Source organism: Hemicordylus capensis, chromosome 6, assembly GCF_027244095.1.
Source record: "Hemicordylus capensis ecotype Gifberg chromosome 6, rHemCap1.1.pri, whole genome shotgun sequence".
In the NCBI taxonomy this organism is placed as follows: Eukaryota; Metazoa; Chordata; class Lepidosauria; order Squamata; family Cordylidae; genus Hemicordylus; species Hemicordylus capensis.
The window spans coordinates 144197330-144214447 of NC_069662.1; the positions used below are offsets into that span (position 1 = coordinate 144197330).

The 17118-nt window shown below is 45.3% G+C and overlaps 2 protein-coding genes across 5 annotated transcripts in view; one reads left to right on the forward strand and one right to left on the reverse strand.

Moving 5' to 3' along the window:
* Positions 1–5731: 5731 nt before the first annotated feature.
* Positions 5732–6681, reverse strand: LOC128329290 (microtubule nucleation factor SSNA1-like). Its single transcript, XM_053260185.1, has one exon. It carries the CDS (start codon positions 6594–6596, stop codon positions 6213–6215), a length of 384 nt encoding a protein of 127 aa, XP_053116160.1. The 5' UTR covers positions 6597–6681; the 3' UTR covers positions 5732–6212.
* Positions 6682–11345: 4664 nt separating this feature from the next.
* WAC (WW domain containing adaptor with coiled-coil) overlaps positions 11346–17118 on the forward strand; it is a 92806-nt gene continuing 87033 nt past the window's right edge. The window contains exons 1-3 of one of the 4 annotated variants that reach the window (XM_053260184.1): positions 11346–11516; positions 12153–12189; positions 14264–14459. In XM_053260184.1, the coding sequence (XP_053116159.1) occupies positions 11419–11516; positions 12153–12189; positions 14264–14459 (331 nt within the window). In that variant the 5' untranslated portion in view covers positions 11346–11418. Of the gene's footprint in view, positions 12018–12152; positions 12190–14263; positions 14460–17118 lie in introns of all 4 variants that reach the window. The other 3 variants (XM_053260180.1, XM_053260183.1, XM_053260181.1) reach the window with 3 other exon arrangements.

Consider the following 17118-nt stretch of genomic DNA (forward strand, 5'->3'; position numbering starts at 1 on the left):
CAGGCTTGGTCTGGTTTGAGTCTAAACTGGTTTGGGCCTGGCTCAGGGTTTTGTTTTGTTTTGAAATGGCACACTTAATGCCATTACGGGGCCTTGGGGGGTGCTGCCATGGATGCTGGGGGTGGGGTCTCCAGCAGTTTCCCCCGGCCTCCCTCTGGTCTCAAATGGGCCACTCCGGCCCATTTTCAGCCCATTTTGGGCCTCTCTATGCTGGCAGCAGCCATTTTGGAGGTCGCCATGCATGCACACTGGCCGTTTGTGTGGCCGGGTCATGACATCCCTAGAGCACGCACAGCTCTCCTACCCTTACTGGGCATTCCTCTGCTCCAACCTTGTTTAGGATTGTGTGAGCAAACCTACTATTTGTTAAGGCTTAATAATAAAATAAATGTCTTAATGGCCCACACATAGGCCACTTCTATGGTAATACAATGCAGGCTAGGCAAAGTTCTCACACAGATCTTACTTTCTGTACACATGCTGCTGCAGGCTTCTGTACCATTCCCAATCTTATTCTCTCTACACACACCAGGCAGGGGCCTCACATTGTTTTCACACTGCCACCTGCTGGCCAGCTCTTGTATTCCGTGAGGAACCCATCTCTTTTCGTTGTCACTGTTGTGGGGACTGGGGGAAATAGTAGGTCTTCCTGGAATGCAAGAGCTGGCCGGCAGGTGGCACTGTGAAAATTGCACAAGGTCCTCCTTGGCAAATGTACAGTGGCTAAGATCACACTAGAAAGTAGCATAGAAGCCTACAGTAGCATGTGTATTGGAAATAAGATTGCACTTGGAATTCACTCCAAACTTTAAATATTTCACATTTTATTGCCATGAAGAAGTGGCCATATTTGCTCAGAAGCCATAATTTTAGTTCCAAATGTATATATCTGGGCTCAAACCTGGTATCGTGATCCTGGGTCTCTTGTAGTATTCACATGTTGGGTTCAGTACTCGTACAATGAGTGTACAGTGCTTAAAGATACTGATAGGTACACAGGTAAAGTTAATCACATTTTGTTGAACACAGGTACGGCAGTACCCTTCTTATCTGTACCATGCATTTGAGGGGCCTATACCCAGGGTGACCTTTTTAAATGAATGCAACTACAGTCGTTCACACAAAAACATGTACAAGTGTACCAACATCTGTACACTCATACAACATAATGTCTGAATAGGACTATATGTAGAAGTAAAATCAGTTGTTTAAACATAAATGTAGCTTGCTTAGGGTGATATGCTTTTTGAAAAATACAGCTTGTTTTTCCAATAGACTAAGAAGCTCAGATAGCAGGAAAAATCCATTTTTCTTTCATTCATTATAATTCCGAGGCCAAAACTGAGCCCCCAAGATTTCACAGCATGCAAACTTTTAATTGCCACTTTTTGTTGTTGTTGTTGAGTCTGCAAAGAAGACTATCTAGAATATTTATCTCTTGTGAGTAAAAATATACAGCTGCAAAGTCAGCCTCTAGCCATATGATTCTCTGAGACAGCGTTACCCTTTTGGAAATAAACACTGAACATCTGTGGTCATCTTCATGGAGATCTTATTTGATTTCAAGCCTCCAAAGGATATTGTAGCTACAGTTTGATTATGCTTCGGTGAATCTATAATCCATCTGTGTAGTCTAGATCAAGTGCTTGCCTGAGAGACACTGGCCTTTTGAAATGCTTCTGAAAAGGGAAACAATTTTAATATCTAAGCTTTTGCAAGCAAGGATCCCATAACACAATATTTCACAGATGGAAAGAGACATGTCTGTGAACACACAGAGGGTGTAACCAGACAGCTGGGCTACAACTGGTACCAAGTTTTTGCTGAGAATTCTCTCTGGTAAGAAGTACCCTTCTAATATAGCAGAGTGCACAGAGGCACAACACAGCGGAGTCTGCCCAGGTATGCGTGTATGCTGAGAGTAAAATAACTTGGAGCCAGTTCATAGTTTCAAATCAATATAGGGAGTATTTATTAGTGAATTCCATTCTAGATAGTAAAGTGGAGAGATAAGATTTCTAATCTATCTATCTAGCTGGATGCAAATGGATTCTGCATCTCTGCACACATGGTGCAGGGAGAGAGGAGCTTGCACATTGCAAGGGAGAAGGAAGGGAAGGGAGAAGGAAGAGGAAGTGGCCAGGCAGGCAGGCAGGAAGTCCCTAAGAGTAGCAATCTACATACCAAAGGGATAGTGTCAGAGCAGTAGAGAAGGGATGACCAATGTCTTTGACCTCTCTAGCCCTCTGACTCACTAGTCTGTCCCCCTCTGTCACTGAGACATGAGATAGCGCAAAGTCCTTCGATTCCAACAGTTTTTTCACAGGGTGGTTTCACATCAATGCCACCGAGTCCAGAGGCTGGGAACCGAAGGTTCTCAGTGAGGAAGCACTCCTGGCCGGCATGTTGTGTGAACATGCCAACCAGTGGTTCCTGAACTGTCTGCCCAAGATTCTATCAACTTCCTCCACTTGGAATCAACATTTGAAGTTGGGTGGAGAAAGTTAGTAGAAACCCGGGCAGATGGGTTGGGAACCATTGGTTGGTGGATGCAGATTACATACCTTCTGGGAGCATGTGCTTGTTGAGAACCTCTGGTTTCTGGACTTGGTGGTCCACATTGTGGTCCATATTGCATGAAGCAATGTGGTGGGGCAAAAGGATTTTTTCATGTACGATCCTAAGCAGGAAGTGGAAGATTCTGTAGAGGTGGAAGGGAGAAATGCCCACAGATGCACACCTTCATTCAGCCGTTTCATTCTTTCCGGAACTGTAGGCATAGTGAAAACTAGTGGCTTGTGAATTTGAGATTATGGCCAGCCAGCTACTCATTCCTTGACATTTGTTGGGCAGTTCCAGAAGAGCCCTGGTTAAAGGAATGTTTACTACATGTTTACTCTTCCAAGACACTTCAATACAAAGTGCTGCTTATTACCTTTAAAGCCCTGAACACCTTGGGACCGAGTTATCTTAGAGAGCACCTTCTTCTACATGATCCCCTCCGCATGTTAAGTTCATCTGAGGAGGTCCGTCTCCAGTTACCACCGGTTCGGTTGGTGGTGACTCAGAGGTGGACCTTCTCTGTAGCTGCTCCTGGGCCGTGCAGGAGCAGAAATCCGCAGTTTGAATTCTTTACTGACCTTCAGGAGAGCCCTAAAACCTATCTGTTTGGCATGGCCTTCCAGGGTTTTTAATTAGTTTTAATTGTTTTAATGCCGTAACCTGGTTTTCAGGGTTTTTTAAATTGTTTCGATTTGTTTGTTAATTGATGTTTTACATTGTTAATTGATGTTTTACATTGTTTATATTTCTGTTTTAACTGTTATGGTTTTAATGGTTTTAATTGTAAACCACCCTGAGCCATTTTGGAAGGGCAGTATAAAAATTGAATAAATGAATGAATAAATAAATAAATATCATGAAAGGTGGTTTCAAAATGCCCTTCCAAAATAGCCAGTGTGAATGTGAAAACGCCCTGTGCTCTCTCCATCTGCATCACATTGAGTTTGTGTGGCCATAAGCTAGTTTGATCCACAGCCTAATTTGAGTAGCTCAGCATGTTTTTGCTGGCTTGCTGCTGAAAGGAAGCATTGCCAGAGACAGGGAAGAAACAAGCTCTCTGAATGCTGACTTGCACTTTAGCCTTTTGTTAATGAGGACTCTTTCTAAATTTCAGCAGAAAGAAAAGTAAAAGTGAAGAATGGAACATAGAATTTTTGCTGCAGCTAACCTTAATTCTGCTTTTCAGTCCCTGAAGTTTTTAGCTGCTGCTGTTCTCTGAAATTTATTTGAAATAAATGCTTCCAAGGCTACAATCCTAGCCCCACTGAACACAATAGTCAGGATTCATACAGCCACTAGTAGCTTCATCAGCAGCCTGAAATATTTAACATATGAGATTCTAGTACACTAAATATGTATGCTGTACAGAATACAAATCCTGTACACTAAATATTGAAAGCTGCCCTTAATACCACATATGGGGGGTGGGGAAGGTTCCAGAAAACATGAGACTTTGCTTTCATGATGATCACATTAGTAAACTATAGATGCATGAAAGAAAAAGAAAATACAATAGGGCAAGTTTATCAATTAAGTGGACTCTTTGTAATGTTTGTAAAATTAGCCAGTTATCTCCAGATGTAGATTGCTTTATGCTGTTATAAATATCTTTCAGTTTACTTGTTCTGTATTTTCCCTGAATTAAAACAAACCAAATTTGCCCATGCTCAGCACCCTCACCCCTTGAAAGTTTGAGAGACTAGATTAGGAATTCCCAACCTTTGGTACTCCCCTGCTAACTGAACAAAAAGGCACCTTTTAAAAGTGGTGATTCTCTTTATTGAGCAGGGGGAGAACAACTGGCCCTATCCAGTCCCAGCACAGCATCCCTTCAGTGGCGGTTGCCGGTGTCTTTCTTCCGTTTCTTTTTTAGACTGTGAGCCCTTTGGGGACAAGGAGCCATTTTATTTATTTATTTCTGTATGTAAACTGCTTTGGGAACTTTGGTTGAAAAGTACTATATAGATATGCGTCGTATTTGTATGTTGCCAGACTACAACTCCCATCATCACCAGTCACAATAAATTGTAGCTGGGAATAATGGGAGTTGTAGTTTGGCAACATCTGGAGTACCACAGGTTGGGAACCCCTGGACTAGATGAAATATTGGACTGGTTTTCACAGTCAGCTGGGTAGGGTAGGAGCATTCAGCCAGGCTCCAAGCCCCGTGCATACTCCTGAGAAACGGCCATGTGTCAGCAAAAATCGAGACAGGAGGATTGTGTGCTAGTCCTGCCAACCCTGCCCCCACCTTGTGTTCCCATCACTGTAGCAACAGTGGAGGAACAGCACATCCAGTGTCATCCTACCCAGATTGGAGCTAGCCCACGATCACTTCCCCCTCCTCCTACCTCAATTTTTGCTGACACACAACCATTTCTCGAGGGTTGGAACCAGTGTTTCCTCTAAGGCGTGTGCATGTGTGCGTGCTCACAAGTTTTTGGATGCCCACTCAGTTCAATTTAGATCCCACTCAGGCTGAATCAAGAAGACCCTACTCTGAATGCACATGTGCACACACTGCCTTGATACTGCCGCCCAGAACAAAACTCATTCCGCACACAGATGAAAAGAATTAGAAAGATCACTGGTTGGATGCTCCTCTTAACCTGATTCTGGTCACAAGAACCAGCCCATTAAATGACTTGCACACATATCCTTCTGCTTAAAGCAAATCTAGGCTGGTGGCCCTTCCTCAGTCCCCATGCCCAGTAGTGTCAACATACAGCAAACCTATTTACGCTTAGGGGACACCAGTAAAAATCTGAACAGCAGGCAGCTGATTGGAGCTGCAACATACTTGCTTGTCTTCTCAATCAATGTGCGGAGATCAAAAGGAAGTTCAGTGCTGCTGCTCTTATCAGACCTTGTTCAGAAACTTTTGATACCCTTGACTGAGAACTTCCTTTCGCTAGAATCTGCCTAAAGTCTGAATATCTTCTAAAAGTAATATAAGACTTTTTAGTTTAAGATCTCCTTTCGATTTGCTCCGACAGGGAAAATACCCAAATAATTAAGAAAGTATTGAATATCATATGCTCCTCTGCTGCTTCCAAGAGCACCCAGTTAGAAATGACTGAGACAAGAGTCAAACATTTAAACACCAACACTTGGTTTCAGCTCCAAAATAGTGTTGGATGTTGCAATATTGCACAAATACAGCCAACCATAGGAACAACCCTATTTTATTTTATAATTACGATTTGTTGATGTAGCAAATTGTAAGATCAGACCTGAGATCAGGTGTCAGTTTAACCATTTTTGTTATTTATCTAACAATATTTACATACTGCTTTTCAACAATAAAAATCTCAAAAGCAGTTTACTTAGGGGGAAAACGTTGAAGAAAATAAGTCATTCAGGACCCAAAAGCTAAGCTGATGTGAAATCTATTGCATTTAGTTCTCACTTATGTGCAAAAATTTACAAACATACCAAGTGACAACATTTAGTACATGCGAACATTAGTAGGCCCCACGTTTAGTACTTGCAAAGTCTACAATGATTTTAGGATAATTTAAAAACACTTTTATTTTTACTTGTTTATTGCTTCCTTGATTTTAAATGCACTATGGGTGAAAATAGATTAATCCAGACATCAATAGAAGATTATCAAAGGGCAATATTTCTTATATAACATTTGACCAAGCCTAATGTTGGGTTTGTGGGAGCCCAAATGTTTGAATGCCCTCAGGCACATTACTTTTTAGTGCTATAATTTTGTCCAAATTCCCAGTTTCTATTTTCAGAACATTCAGCAGCATCCTAGAACTTTCCAAGATCTTCTCATAAGCCACTTCTGTTTCAGCAAGAACCATATCGAGTTCCTTGCACGCAGCATTTTTCCAGGTCAAGCTTTCACAAACGTGCCCCAGTTGTTTTGTGAGCATTTTAATTTCACCCTGGAGCTTATTCTTCTCCTCTTCTGCTTGCCGGATCTGTTTGTCCAGTTCTTCTCTTTGCACACACAGGTCCTCAATAGACTTCACCAGTTCATTGTTGTAACCTTGCAGAACTGCTCCCTGATGGGTCATCCTCCTGAGCTCACTCTCCGAGGAGAAGGAAATGCTCCCTCTTTGCACTGGTTGTGCTCACTACCAACTTCCTGTCCTTTCTTTCCTTTAAATAATTAAAAAAAGAAAGAAAAACAGCTAAACTTCTCTGGTCAACACTATGTAAAGTCAACACACGTGCAAGGAAAAGACAAATAATGGAAGAACAACATTCTGTTAAGGAAACCCATCTTAAGATTTCTGAGGATCCTACATCAGCATTCCTTGAATTTCTTCTAGCCTGAAATGCAAGAAATCGTGGCTTCTCCAAGTCATAACTGAGCTGCTGATATTTCAAGCCCTTTGAAATAGCTCTTACATTCATCCCATTCTTACGGCATAGATCAAATAACACATAGTACTTCTTTGGTTCTGTCATGAATGCATGAGACAAGTCACCATTCTCAGATTTACATTCTGACTGCTAAACATTTTATGTGCAAGTAAGTTCCACTGATATCAATGAGACACAGAACTGCTTCTCAGCTTACAGAGTTCCTTCATGGAAGCCGAACAAGAGGAAAGTGGAAGGAGTGGGACTCTATGAGACCATAATATCTTTAAATGAAGTCCCTGTGGGAAGAATCCTGTGGAATCAAAATGTTTACAAGAAACCGATGCATGGGCATCCTAGCACAGATAATCAGGGCAGAGGACCGGGCACATAATCTGCTGTATGGCACTGATATGTATTTTTGAGACCATGATTAGTTCATGAAGATGATCAAAGACCCAAACGGGGGAGACATACAGTACTGGTAGTGACCAAATGTAGCACCATTGCCAAAAGTAGTGAGTGCCAAACTGACCTTGCCTATTACCCCCTAAAAATTGGGAGACCTAGTCCCCAAACAGATAATCAGTACTCCTTAACGGCAGCCTCAAAAGAGAGTTTCTGAAGTGCTGATTGTGAAGCTCCTTTGGGGTGGGGGTGGGAGGGAGAAACAGAGAACATTTCCTTCTGCTCCATATCTTCCACCCACCATGACAGAGGGGAGAATAAGAATGTGTGTTTTATGTGTGTAAGTATGAGAATGTGTATGAGCATGACTGAAGGTTCTTATACAGAAACAGCTGGTTTTCTGCATATGTACTTCTGAGAATGCACAAGTATATGAGTGTGTATGTATGGCTGTGGCTGCAATCCAGAGGGAGGGAATGTAAGAAAGTGAAGTTTTGTACTTGTGCAACAGAAACGGGGACTCTGGAGAAAAAGGGGAGAACAAACAGATGAGTGTATTTTTCCTTCTCTGCCCTTCCTCTCCTTCCACAATATCCCATGTATTTTTCTATTAATCAGTATCCTGCTCCCTTTCTTCTGTGATAGGGCCATTAAGCTACTTTATATATTTATGCTAGCTTGGAAGAGAATATCTATCTAGCTATCTAGCTGCACACACGCGCGCACACACACACACACCCCTTGCTAGGAAAAGTCTGGAAAAGAAGCTTAGTCTGAGAGTCCAAAACGTGTACCTGGTTTGATTGACTCAAACTTTTGGCTTACAAATCTGGTAAAAAGTTTTTTCAGAGATTGTCAGGTTTAAGGTCGCAGAGAATTTGGCATTTGCTTCCCTACCTCTACAATTCCTGCTCGCCATATATATTTGTGAAAAGCAATTTAGAAAGGCACTTTTAAGATTGCTAACCTAAGCACACTTACTAGGAAGAATTCAGTGGAACTTTCTTTTGAAGAAATATGCTTATGCTTACACTGCAAGTCCAAAGAAGATCCAATGGCTACCCTTGTTTTCCTTCCACTGGAGGAAATGCAAAGCATTCTTTCTTCTAGCCCAGTTGGGAAACCATCGTCTAAGGCCATTCTGGCTGTGGATGATGGTTGTCCAAAAACATCTGGGTACCAATGTTGGGAACCCCCAGGCTAGTCCAATAAAGACAGTAATTTGGAAGCTTGTCCCCACCCCGGCAACAGTCTGTATCTTGATGGGAAGGCACACCTCACATTTTGAGAATGTTCTTTAGCATGATGCAAGTTTAGTATAACAACCGATAACAGGGCAACACCCCCCTCTAAGTTAGTCATAATCAAGTCCACCTGAAATTAATAAGACTTTGGTCAGTCACGACTAACTTGTCTCTTTTATTTCAGTGGTGCAGGGGGGAAATGCTTAACTAACAAGCAGACGGTTGCCAGGTCGAATCCCTGCTGGTATGTTTCCCAGACTATGACTGACTCCCCCAGCTGTGCACCCACCCGGGCTTCCTTCAGTTTTATTCATCCTCCGAAACTGATGTGAGTGTTAAGACCTGGAGCTACCAGAACAGCATGTCTTTCTCTAGTACCATTAAATGACTTGTATCGTCCACAATTTACAAAACCTTAAAAAAATTAGGATGATGTTCTATTGTGGCACATAGGAGATATATGCTTTTTGTTACCCCCTATTCAGCCTCATTTAAGATTTCTTTACTTCATGAGCTGAGCTTCAGTCGGTGGGGACCCATTTTAAAAGCTTGTCTCTGGGCCCACTCCAACCTTGCTACACCCCTGCCTCCTGTATTCTACCAAAAAAAACCCATAGGGCTCTGTGGGCGCCAGAAGTCTTAATTGACTTGACGGCACTTTTTACCTTTACGCCATGACTAACTAGTGTGGATGTTGCCCACAGTCTCTCACTTTTTCAGCTTCTGAAGATCCAATGTTCAGTGTCAACCTGGGGGCAGAGAGGTGCTCTTACCCCTGGACTTTGGGGCTGGTCCAGGGCCTCTACAGCCCCTGGGAGCCCCCAAATCCTCTTCAGTCTGCCCCAGGTGGTGTAGTCACCTGACAGAGCACAATGATTCTTAATTTGTGGGGGTGGGGGAGTGGGGGGGGATGCGGGGCAGCTCCAAAGGCCTTTAGGTCCAGGCTCCAAAATTACCTAGGTGACCCTCTGTGGCGGCTCCAGAAAACTAATTCCTGGGGAACAACAGGGGCAGGAGGGGCTACAGCCCTCAGGCTCTACTTATGGGCTTCCTGCAGAGATCTGGTGGGAAAGAGGATGCTAGATGGGCCTTGGCCTAACCTAGCAGCAGTACTCTTCTTTCTTACATTCTTTTTTGCCCCATACTGCCTTCTCTCACAAGGGTGAACAGATGCAAAGAAAAACAGAGTTAGGGCAGTGGCACAGATAGATCTAATATTGGCAGGTGCAGTTTCTCAAGCAGGGAGGAGGAGAAGATTGTACCTCCTCCTCTCTTTTGCACACCTCTAAAGGTATTCTGCGTGCCCTCCCCCTCACCTGCCCCGCCCTCTCCTCCTTTCTGCTTTCCTCTTCCATCCCTTTTCTCTCTGCCTTAAAACTCCCCGGCAATCCAGCGAAAGAAGAAAGAAAAGGTGGCGGCAGCGCCCTACCGAGAAGGCAACCCGCCGCCCTACTTTGCCTCTCTGCAGGCAGGCAGCTGTTCTTCCAGGGTCGAGAATAGCACGGCGGCTGCCCACGTGCCTCCCAGAATAGCTTGGCTGTTGCCATCCTTGCAAGACGGCGGCCGCTGCGGATCATTCCGAATCCGAAGGAGGAGTGTCCCAGGCGAGCCACTAGGCACCATCGGGGCGGAGACCACAGGGAGGCTCTGAGCCGCTGTTGTGCCAGGGACAGGTGGGAAAGCGATCGCGCACGGCTCCTATTACTAAGGAGAGCAGGCGAGAACCGTCGCTCATTTCCTTTCCCATCATCCCATCCCACAGCCAAGCACCAGCCTATTCGAAAGCAACATTAGCAACTCGCAGAGTTCAAATGGATTCAGTCTACTGGGTGGCGCTTACTCCTGAGTAACAGGGCGTAGGATTACACACGGCGTGGCCCGATACTATGTATGCTTGCTCAAGAAACTCCCTCGAGTTCCACAGGGCTCGTTTTCCAATAAGTGTGCACAGAACTGTATGAGGCACTGTAGTACACTTATAGGACCATAGGAAGCTGTCTTATACCGAGTCATACAATAATAACAATAAACTTTATTTCTTAGCCGCCCCATAACAAATTGTTCTCCGGGCAGCTCACAACAAAGGATTACATACAATAAAAACACTACAGACCATGTGGCTCAGTACTGTCTACACCAGGGCTGTTCAGTTTTAGCCCGCCTGCAAATGTTGGCCTACAACTCCCATAATCCCTGGCTATTGGCCCCTGTGGATGGGAATTATGGGAGTTGTAGTCCAAAATGGGGGGCCCCCGCTAAGTTGAGCAGGCCTGGTCTACACTGACAGGCAGAGGTTCTCCAGGGCTTCAGGCAAGAATTCTTAGCAGCCCTACCTGGAGATACCATGCAAAGCAGATGCTCTGCCACTGAACTACGGCATCATCCCCGAGTGAACACCCTCACTTGGCCACCGGCCAGAAGACTTCGCGGGAGATCAGTTCCACCAAATTCCGTTCTCTCCATACCCTGCAGACCCATATGACCCATTCACGCTAAACGCTTCTCTTCTCCCCCACCTCATGTAAATTTACTCTCGCGCCGATAACTTTACTTGTCAGTGGCAGAACGCGCAATTGACCACTTCTCCCAGCAGCGGGTTTCATTCAACCGGAGCAGGATGAACGGGGGGGGGGAAGTGCCCTCAGCCAATCAGTGGGCGGGAATTCTTCCGCTGGAAGTTTTCTTTCTTTAAGTAGAAGAGTTACGGAAATAGCCGATGGATCTCGAAGTCGAAATCCGCGAGCGCAGGAGAGGGGAGAGCCGATCTTGTCCTAAACATTGGGCTGTGGACTACGGAAAGAACCGACACTTCCCGAAGTGAGAGTTGCGAAGAGGGAGGAGCGCGCAGGCAACATTCGCTATCAAGGGCTTATAGCAGATGACGGAAATCGCCGATGTTTCCCGAAGGAAAGAGCGCGCGTCTCGGGCTCGCGAGCGGAGGAGGCGGGACGCAGGCCTGCGAGAGTGCGGTGGGAGGTAAACTGGCAGCGGGAGGAGGAGCTGCCTTGGCGGAAAGAGCCGACGACCACCGACGTTAAGCGAAGGCGGCGGCGTCCGAGTTTCCCGGATGTAGCCGGACGGCGGTAGTGTTGGGAGTAGCGAAGGGGGGAGGAGGCAACGGAGGGCGAGCGCAGGCGGGCAGTGGCGGCGGAGGCGGAGACGTCGTTGTCGCCGTCGCCTTCCGCGCTCCTCTGCGTGCGTGTGCTGCGGCGGCGTCTCTCCCTCTGGCTGGTGCGGAGAGGAGATGGGCCCGTGAGCGCGGCTTCCCCTCACAGCCGAGCTGCCTGAGCCGCCCCTCCTTCTCCTCCCTCCCTTCCCCTCCTCCTGTTCCCTGGCCCCGGTCGGAGCGCTGCTTCCCCCTCCCCCCTCGGCGGCGCCCGTGGCCCGGCCGCGCCCTCCTGGTCCCCTCAGTCTCTCACACACAGGCCGGGCATTGATGGTAATGTATGCGAGGAAACAGCAAAGACTCAATGATGGGTAAATAGCCCCCTTCCTTCTCCTGCTCCCTCCCCCCCTCCGTTCCGCCCTCCCGTCTACTCTTCTCTTAACCCCCCCCCCCCAACGGCTGGTAACGGTCGCTCGCTAACGTAACGTCTGTCTCTCTCTTTCCAGCTGTCACGACCGCAAGGGGGACTCGCAGCCCTACCAGGTACCGACTTCTTCGTCCGCCGCACTCCCCCACCGATAGGGCCCTGCGGCGGCGACCGCCGTGTGGGAGGGCGAGCAAAACTACTCGAGCGCAGGCTTCGGCCGCCGCTGTAGGCCGCAGAGGAGCCCCCCGCTTCCCCCTCTGCTGCTCCGCGCGCGGAGGGCCCGGGAGGGGGGCAGGAGGAGGGGCGGGCGGCGGAGGCTGATCCTCCTCCCCCGAACGCCCGGGCCTGAGCCAGGCAGCGAGAGGCGCTTGGCGGGGCAGGGAAGCCGAGGCCTAGGCCCGATGCGGGCCGCAGCGGGGTGGACGGTGTTTTCCTCCCAGTGAAAACGGGTGAGATAGCGGCAAGGGGGTGAAAATTAACGTCCGAAGAGGGCCTCGCTAAGGCTTCCTTCCTTCACGGGAGATGAAATATGAGCCGCCTAGCTTCTAGGCCTTTGGTTATACTCTGTTAAAGCCCAAAGGGAATCCCGGTTCCTCAGGCCCTCCCTAAATGCGTAAACTAGTGTTGAACTGAGGAACTAATGACGATATTTGGCCATCTACTCTGATAAAGGGCAAAAAACCCATTGCAGTTTTTCCTTTTTATCACCCTACAGACAAAAAGGATGGTATTCCCAAGAGAACTGAGGGCATAAATAGGGTTACTTGACATTGCTTTTTTATACCTAAGTGATTAAGTATAAAGTAAACTTTGACAATTGGAGTCTACAGTCAGTGACAGTCAGTCTAAAGTTAACGAACTGTGGAAACATTCAGATGAAAAGAGCTGCTGATGAAGGCCACTAACACTGTGTGGTGATAGTGGTATTAAACACCTGTGCAGCAGTTGTAATACATGTAGGTTTTGTCCCCCTTCCATTGTCAACTCTTGAATATCGTTCATACCCCTGAAAAGTTCATGGGAACTCTGGCCCTTTTCTGCAGAAGCTGGGATTTTCTTAAACCACATAACAGCCAGCCTTGCCTCCTAAGTGAGTGGTCACAAGTATTAGACTCAAGTAATGTCCCAGTTGATTAAAGTTTTATAGATTCTGAAGGACAGAATTTCAAAATTGGGAGGAGGAGAATGAAGATGATGTCTTTGAAACCAGTATCACATGCCTGGAGTCTTTGTAGTGTTACCAATATACTTGTATATGATGATAAATACTTCTAAAAAATTGTTGTAGTGATGAGAAGGTCCACCTTAAGTGGCACAGTGGGGAAATGCTTGACTAACAAGCAGAAGGTTGCCAGTTTGAATCCCCGCTGATATGTTTCCCAAACTATGGGAAGGACAGAAGGACAAACTATGGTAAACTTTACTGCATATGTAGATCAAGGCATTTCAATTAATGCCTCCTAAAAGACTTAGAAGGATCCTTCAATTGATCAAAGATGAGCACCCTAAGCCAGATGTATTACATCAGATAGGTTTCAGAGATCTGAAACAGACTTGAAATAGTGATTGGGGTGAAAGATTGTAATTTTGTTTGCAACTAACTTTGTGAAATGCTTAGGTATTAGCTAGGATGCAAAGAATTGTGACGCCAGCTCTGAACTGGGCGGGGGTGGTGGTCTAGAGCACTGTTTCTCAATGTTTTTGGAGTCATGGGCTGGTACATTATTTGTGCGCAGTTTCCCGAACGAGCAGTTAGTAAGGGGGTCCCCACCCCCACGCACTTTCCAAAAAACCATTCCGGGCAGCTCTCCAGTGCTCATTTTCAGGCAGCCTTCATTGCTGGATAATGTTCATTTTGAGGAAGCGAAATGAGCACCGCGGACCGGTGGTTGAGAAACATTGGTCTATAGACTTGTTTCTGGATAGTAACCCTCCCAAATAGCTTTTAAAGCTGTGAGGGATGTTTCAATATCACTTTAGTGATATGGCATGGTCAAAGGGGGAGTAACACACTACCAGGTTGATGCAAGCCCTTTGCATGAGCTGATGTCGCTTTCTGGATCCCATTACTTATGTAAACATTGTATTATGAGTAAAAACCTGGAGGATAAAAGTGATTATTGTTAATTCTATCTCTGATGCAAAAACTCGATTTAGAAATGTGTTCATTGTCTTGTTACTTTTTTGCAGGCTCTTAAATACTCATCCAAGAGTCACCCCAGTGGTGGTGATCACCGGCATGACAAGATGCGAGACACCACAGACCCTTCACCACCAAATAAAATGTTGCGGCGATCTGATAGCCCAGAAAACAAATATGGTGACAACACTGGACACAGTAAAGCTAAAAGCATGCATACTCACAGAGTTAGAGAGAGGGATGGTGGTGAGTTATCTTTAACTGGCTTTTATGAAATACTCTTGGCTATTAAATAAAATTTATATCAAGCAAAATGTTAATCACTGTGAAGTATTGTGCACTAAATAGTATTATTTCAATCCAGTCACAACATTGCCTTAAGATGAAATGCACGCATAGTAACATTTATTGCATTGCAGTGAGATTGTTAGCTTTACATGCGTTTAAGAACTGATGACCAAAGGATTAAATGAGCCATGGTGCTTTCTTGGAGACTTCAGTCTCCTTATTTTTCTGTCTGTAACATCTCTTGCATTACAGAATTTGGTATTATGCTAGTTAAAGTTCAGTGGCAGGAAATATTGGTCACTCTGTTAATCACACGTAACATGGACCATTTTAAAAGTACACAGCTTTGGTAATGTGTTTAAACAAATGGGACATTTTTTTTTTTTTTTAAGAGCTGGTCATTTTTTAAGAAGATCCCAGTTAAGATCTTAGCTCTTCACTTTCTTAGTCTGCAGACCTCCACTTTGTTGCCATCCAGATAAGTAGGCTTTTTGCATGGGTGGTATTATTGAATGCCCTTTGAGTTTGCTAAACAGTTCTATGTAAGTTAAATGCCACAGTAAACATCTGCGGTTGTATATGCTGCAACCATTGCTGGCTTGAGTTGGTCACTGGTCCAACTATATTGAAGGCTGGAGGGACTGAACTTTAGGGCCCTGATCCCAGACATTGATTATTTAAAAGATCTGTGTGTTTGTAGATCCTTGTATCCAGCAAGATGTGTGTATTTAGGATCCAATCTCCACTCAGCCTTAAAGCTTTCTGAATGGTCTGGGCAAGGTACTGACTGTATACAGATGCAACTCTAAACCATGTTTTAGTACTGTATGAAAGGAGAATTGAGCTGAGCCTTGGGCTCGTACATGCACACCTTACCCTCTGCTTTGTGCACAATAGAGGAGATTGGAAGTACACAGACACTTTTGGTTTAGAATAAATCACAGCTTACCATTAAGTCCAAAATTGGGAAAGTGTAAACAGGAAAATGGTTTATTCTAAAGTACAAGCTTTTAATTCCTTCCTCTTGCCTGGGGGAAAAATGGGGGTCATATGAACCTTAGGCTTAACTCCACTTTTTGGGTATTAGCATTAAGTCTGCATGTGGCTATCATCAGCCAAACTATTCAGACTTGTTAGGAAGATAACATGGGTACACTGCTGTGAGCCCTCATAGGAACATAGGAAGCTGCCATATACCAAGTCAGACCATTGGTCCATCTAGCTCAGTATTGTCTATACAAATTGGCAGTGGCTTCTCCAAGATTGCAGGCAGGAGTGTCTCTCAGCCCTATCTTGGAGATGCCAGAGAGGGGACTTGGAACCTTCTGTATGCAAGCATGCAGATGCCAGCATGTAGCATTTGGTCTGGAGATGCTACATGAAAGCATCATGAGAGGAGAGCTAGTCTTGTGCAGGGAGAGCAGGTCTTGTGGTAGCAAACATAAATTGTCCCCTTTGCTAAGCAGCAGGGTCCACCCTGGTTTGCATTTGAATGGGAAATGTGTGAGCACTGTAAGATATTCCCCTTAGGGATGGGGCTGCTCTGGGAAGAGCACCTGCATGATGCTTCCATTCAGAAGGTTCCAAGCTCCCTCCCTGGCATCTCTGAGCGTCTCCTGCCTGCAACCTTGGTGACAAAGCCGCTGTCACTGTGTAGATAATACTGAGCTAGATGGACCAATGGTCTGACTCGGTATAAGGCAGCTTCCTATGTTGCTATGCAGTGTTCCCTCTAAGGCGTGCACATTTGCACACGCTCACAAGTTTTTTGATGTCCCCTCAGTTAATTTTAGATCCTGTCCAGGTAGAATCAAGAAGGCCCTATTCCGAATGCACATGCACGCACACTGCCTTGATACTGCAGCTCATAACAAAACTCATTCCACACACAGATGAAAAAAAATTAGAGAGAACACTGTCCCTATGCAAGTGTAGAAATATATTATTTCCACTGAAACTTGTCTTGTATGAGTCAGGACGTAAATGAATTAGCACAAAGTTTGTTTGACAAATAGTTGTGGAGGGTATGCCTATATACATTCAATGAATTTGTCATATTGACTAGTTACATGTTTTAATCAACTTGCTGGTTATTTTCTTGGCAAAACTACATTCAGGTTCTGCTGTGTTTAATGTTCCAGACTACATTCTGAATATTATGACATGCAGCCTTAATCCTGTTCTCTTCTGTAGCAGTAGTGATGTAGGATGACATCTTGCTTTGGGCAAAAGTGTTCATGTCCCACCTGCCTCTCAGAAAGACTCTCATTAATGATTTTGCCAGTACAGTTCTACACTAGTACTAAGTGAATGGCGCCGCATCATTACCTTAGAATGCACTTCTAAAGGATTGTATAGGGATTGTAGCTGCCCCAGTCTGCTGCTTATTCCACCTTCATCCTGTTCTTTTCTCTCACCTTCCTCCATATCTGTGGTGTTCCTGAACGCTGTTCAGGCTCTTCCAGTGTCAGAGTTGCAATTCTGATGTTCTCTGTTCTGGTACAGAGATCAGGGTCAACTAGGGGATAAAGTGCCCTTCCACCATGTCCATGCCTAAGATGCTTTCCTGCCACTCTGCAGCAGAGTAGGATAATGGACTTTTAGTAGTATTTACCTG

Coding starts and splice junctions, on each gene's coding strand:
- LOC128329290 (XM_053260185.1), bottom strand. CDS start 6,596: ATGACCCATCAGGGAGCAGTTCTGCAAGGTTACAACAATGAACTGGTG.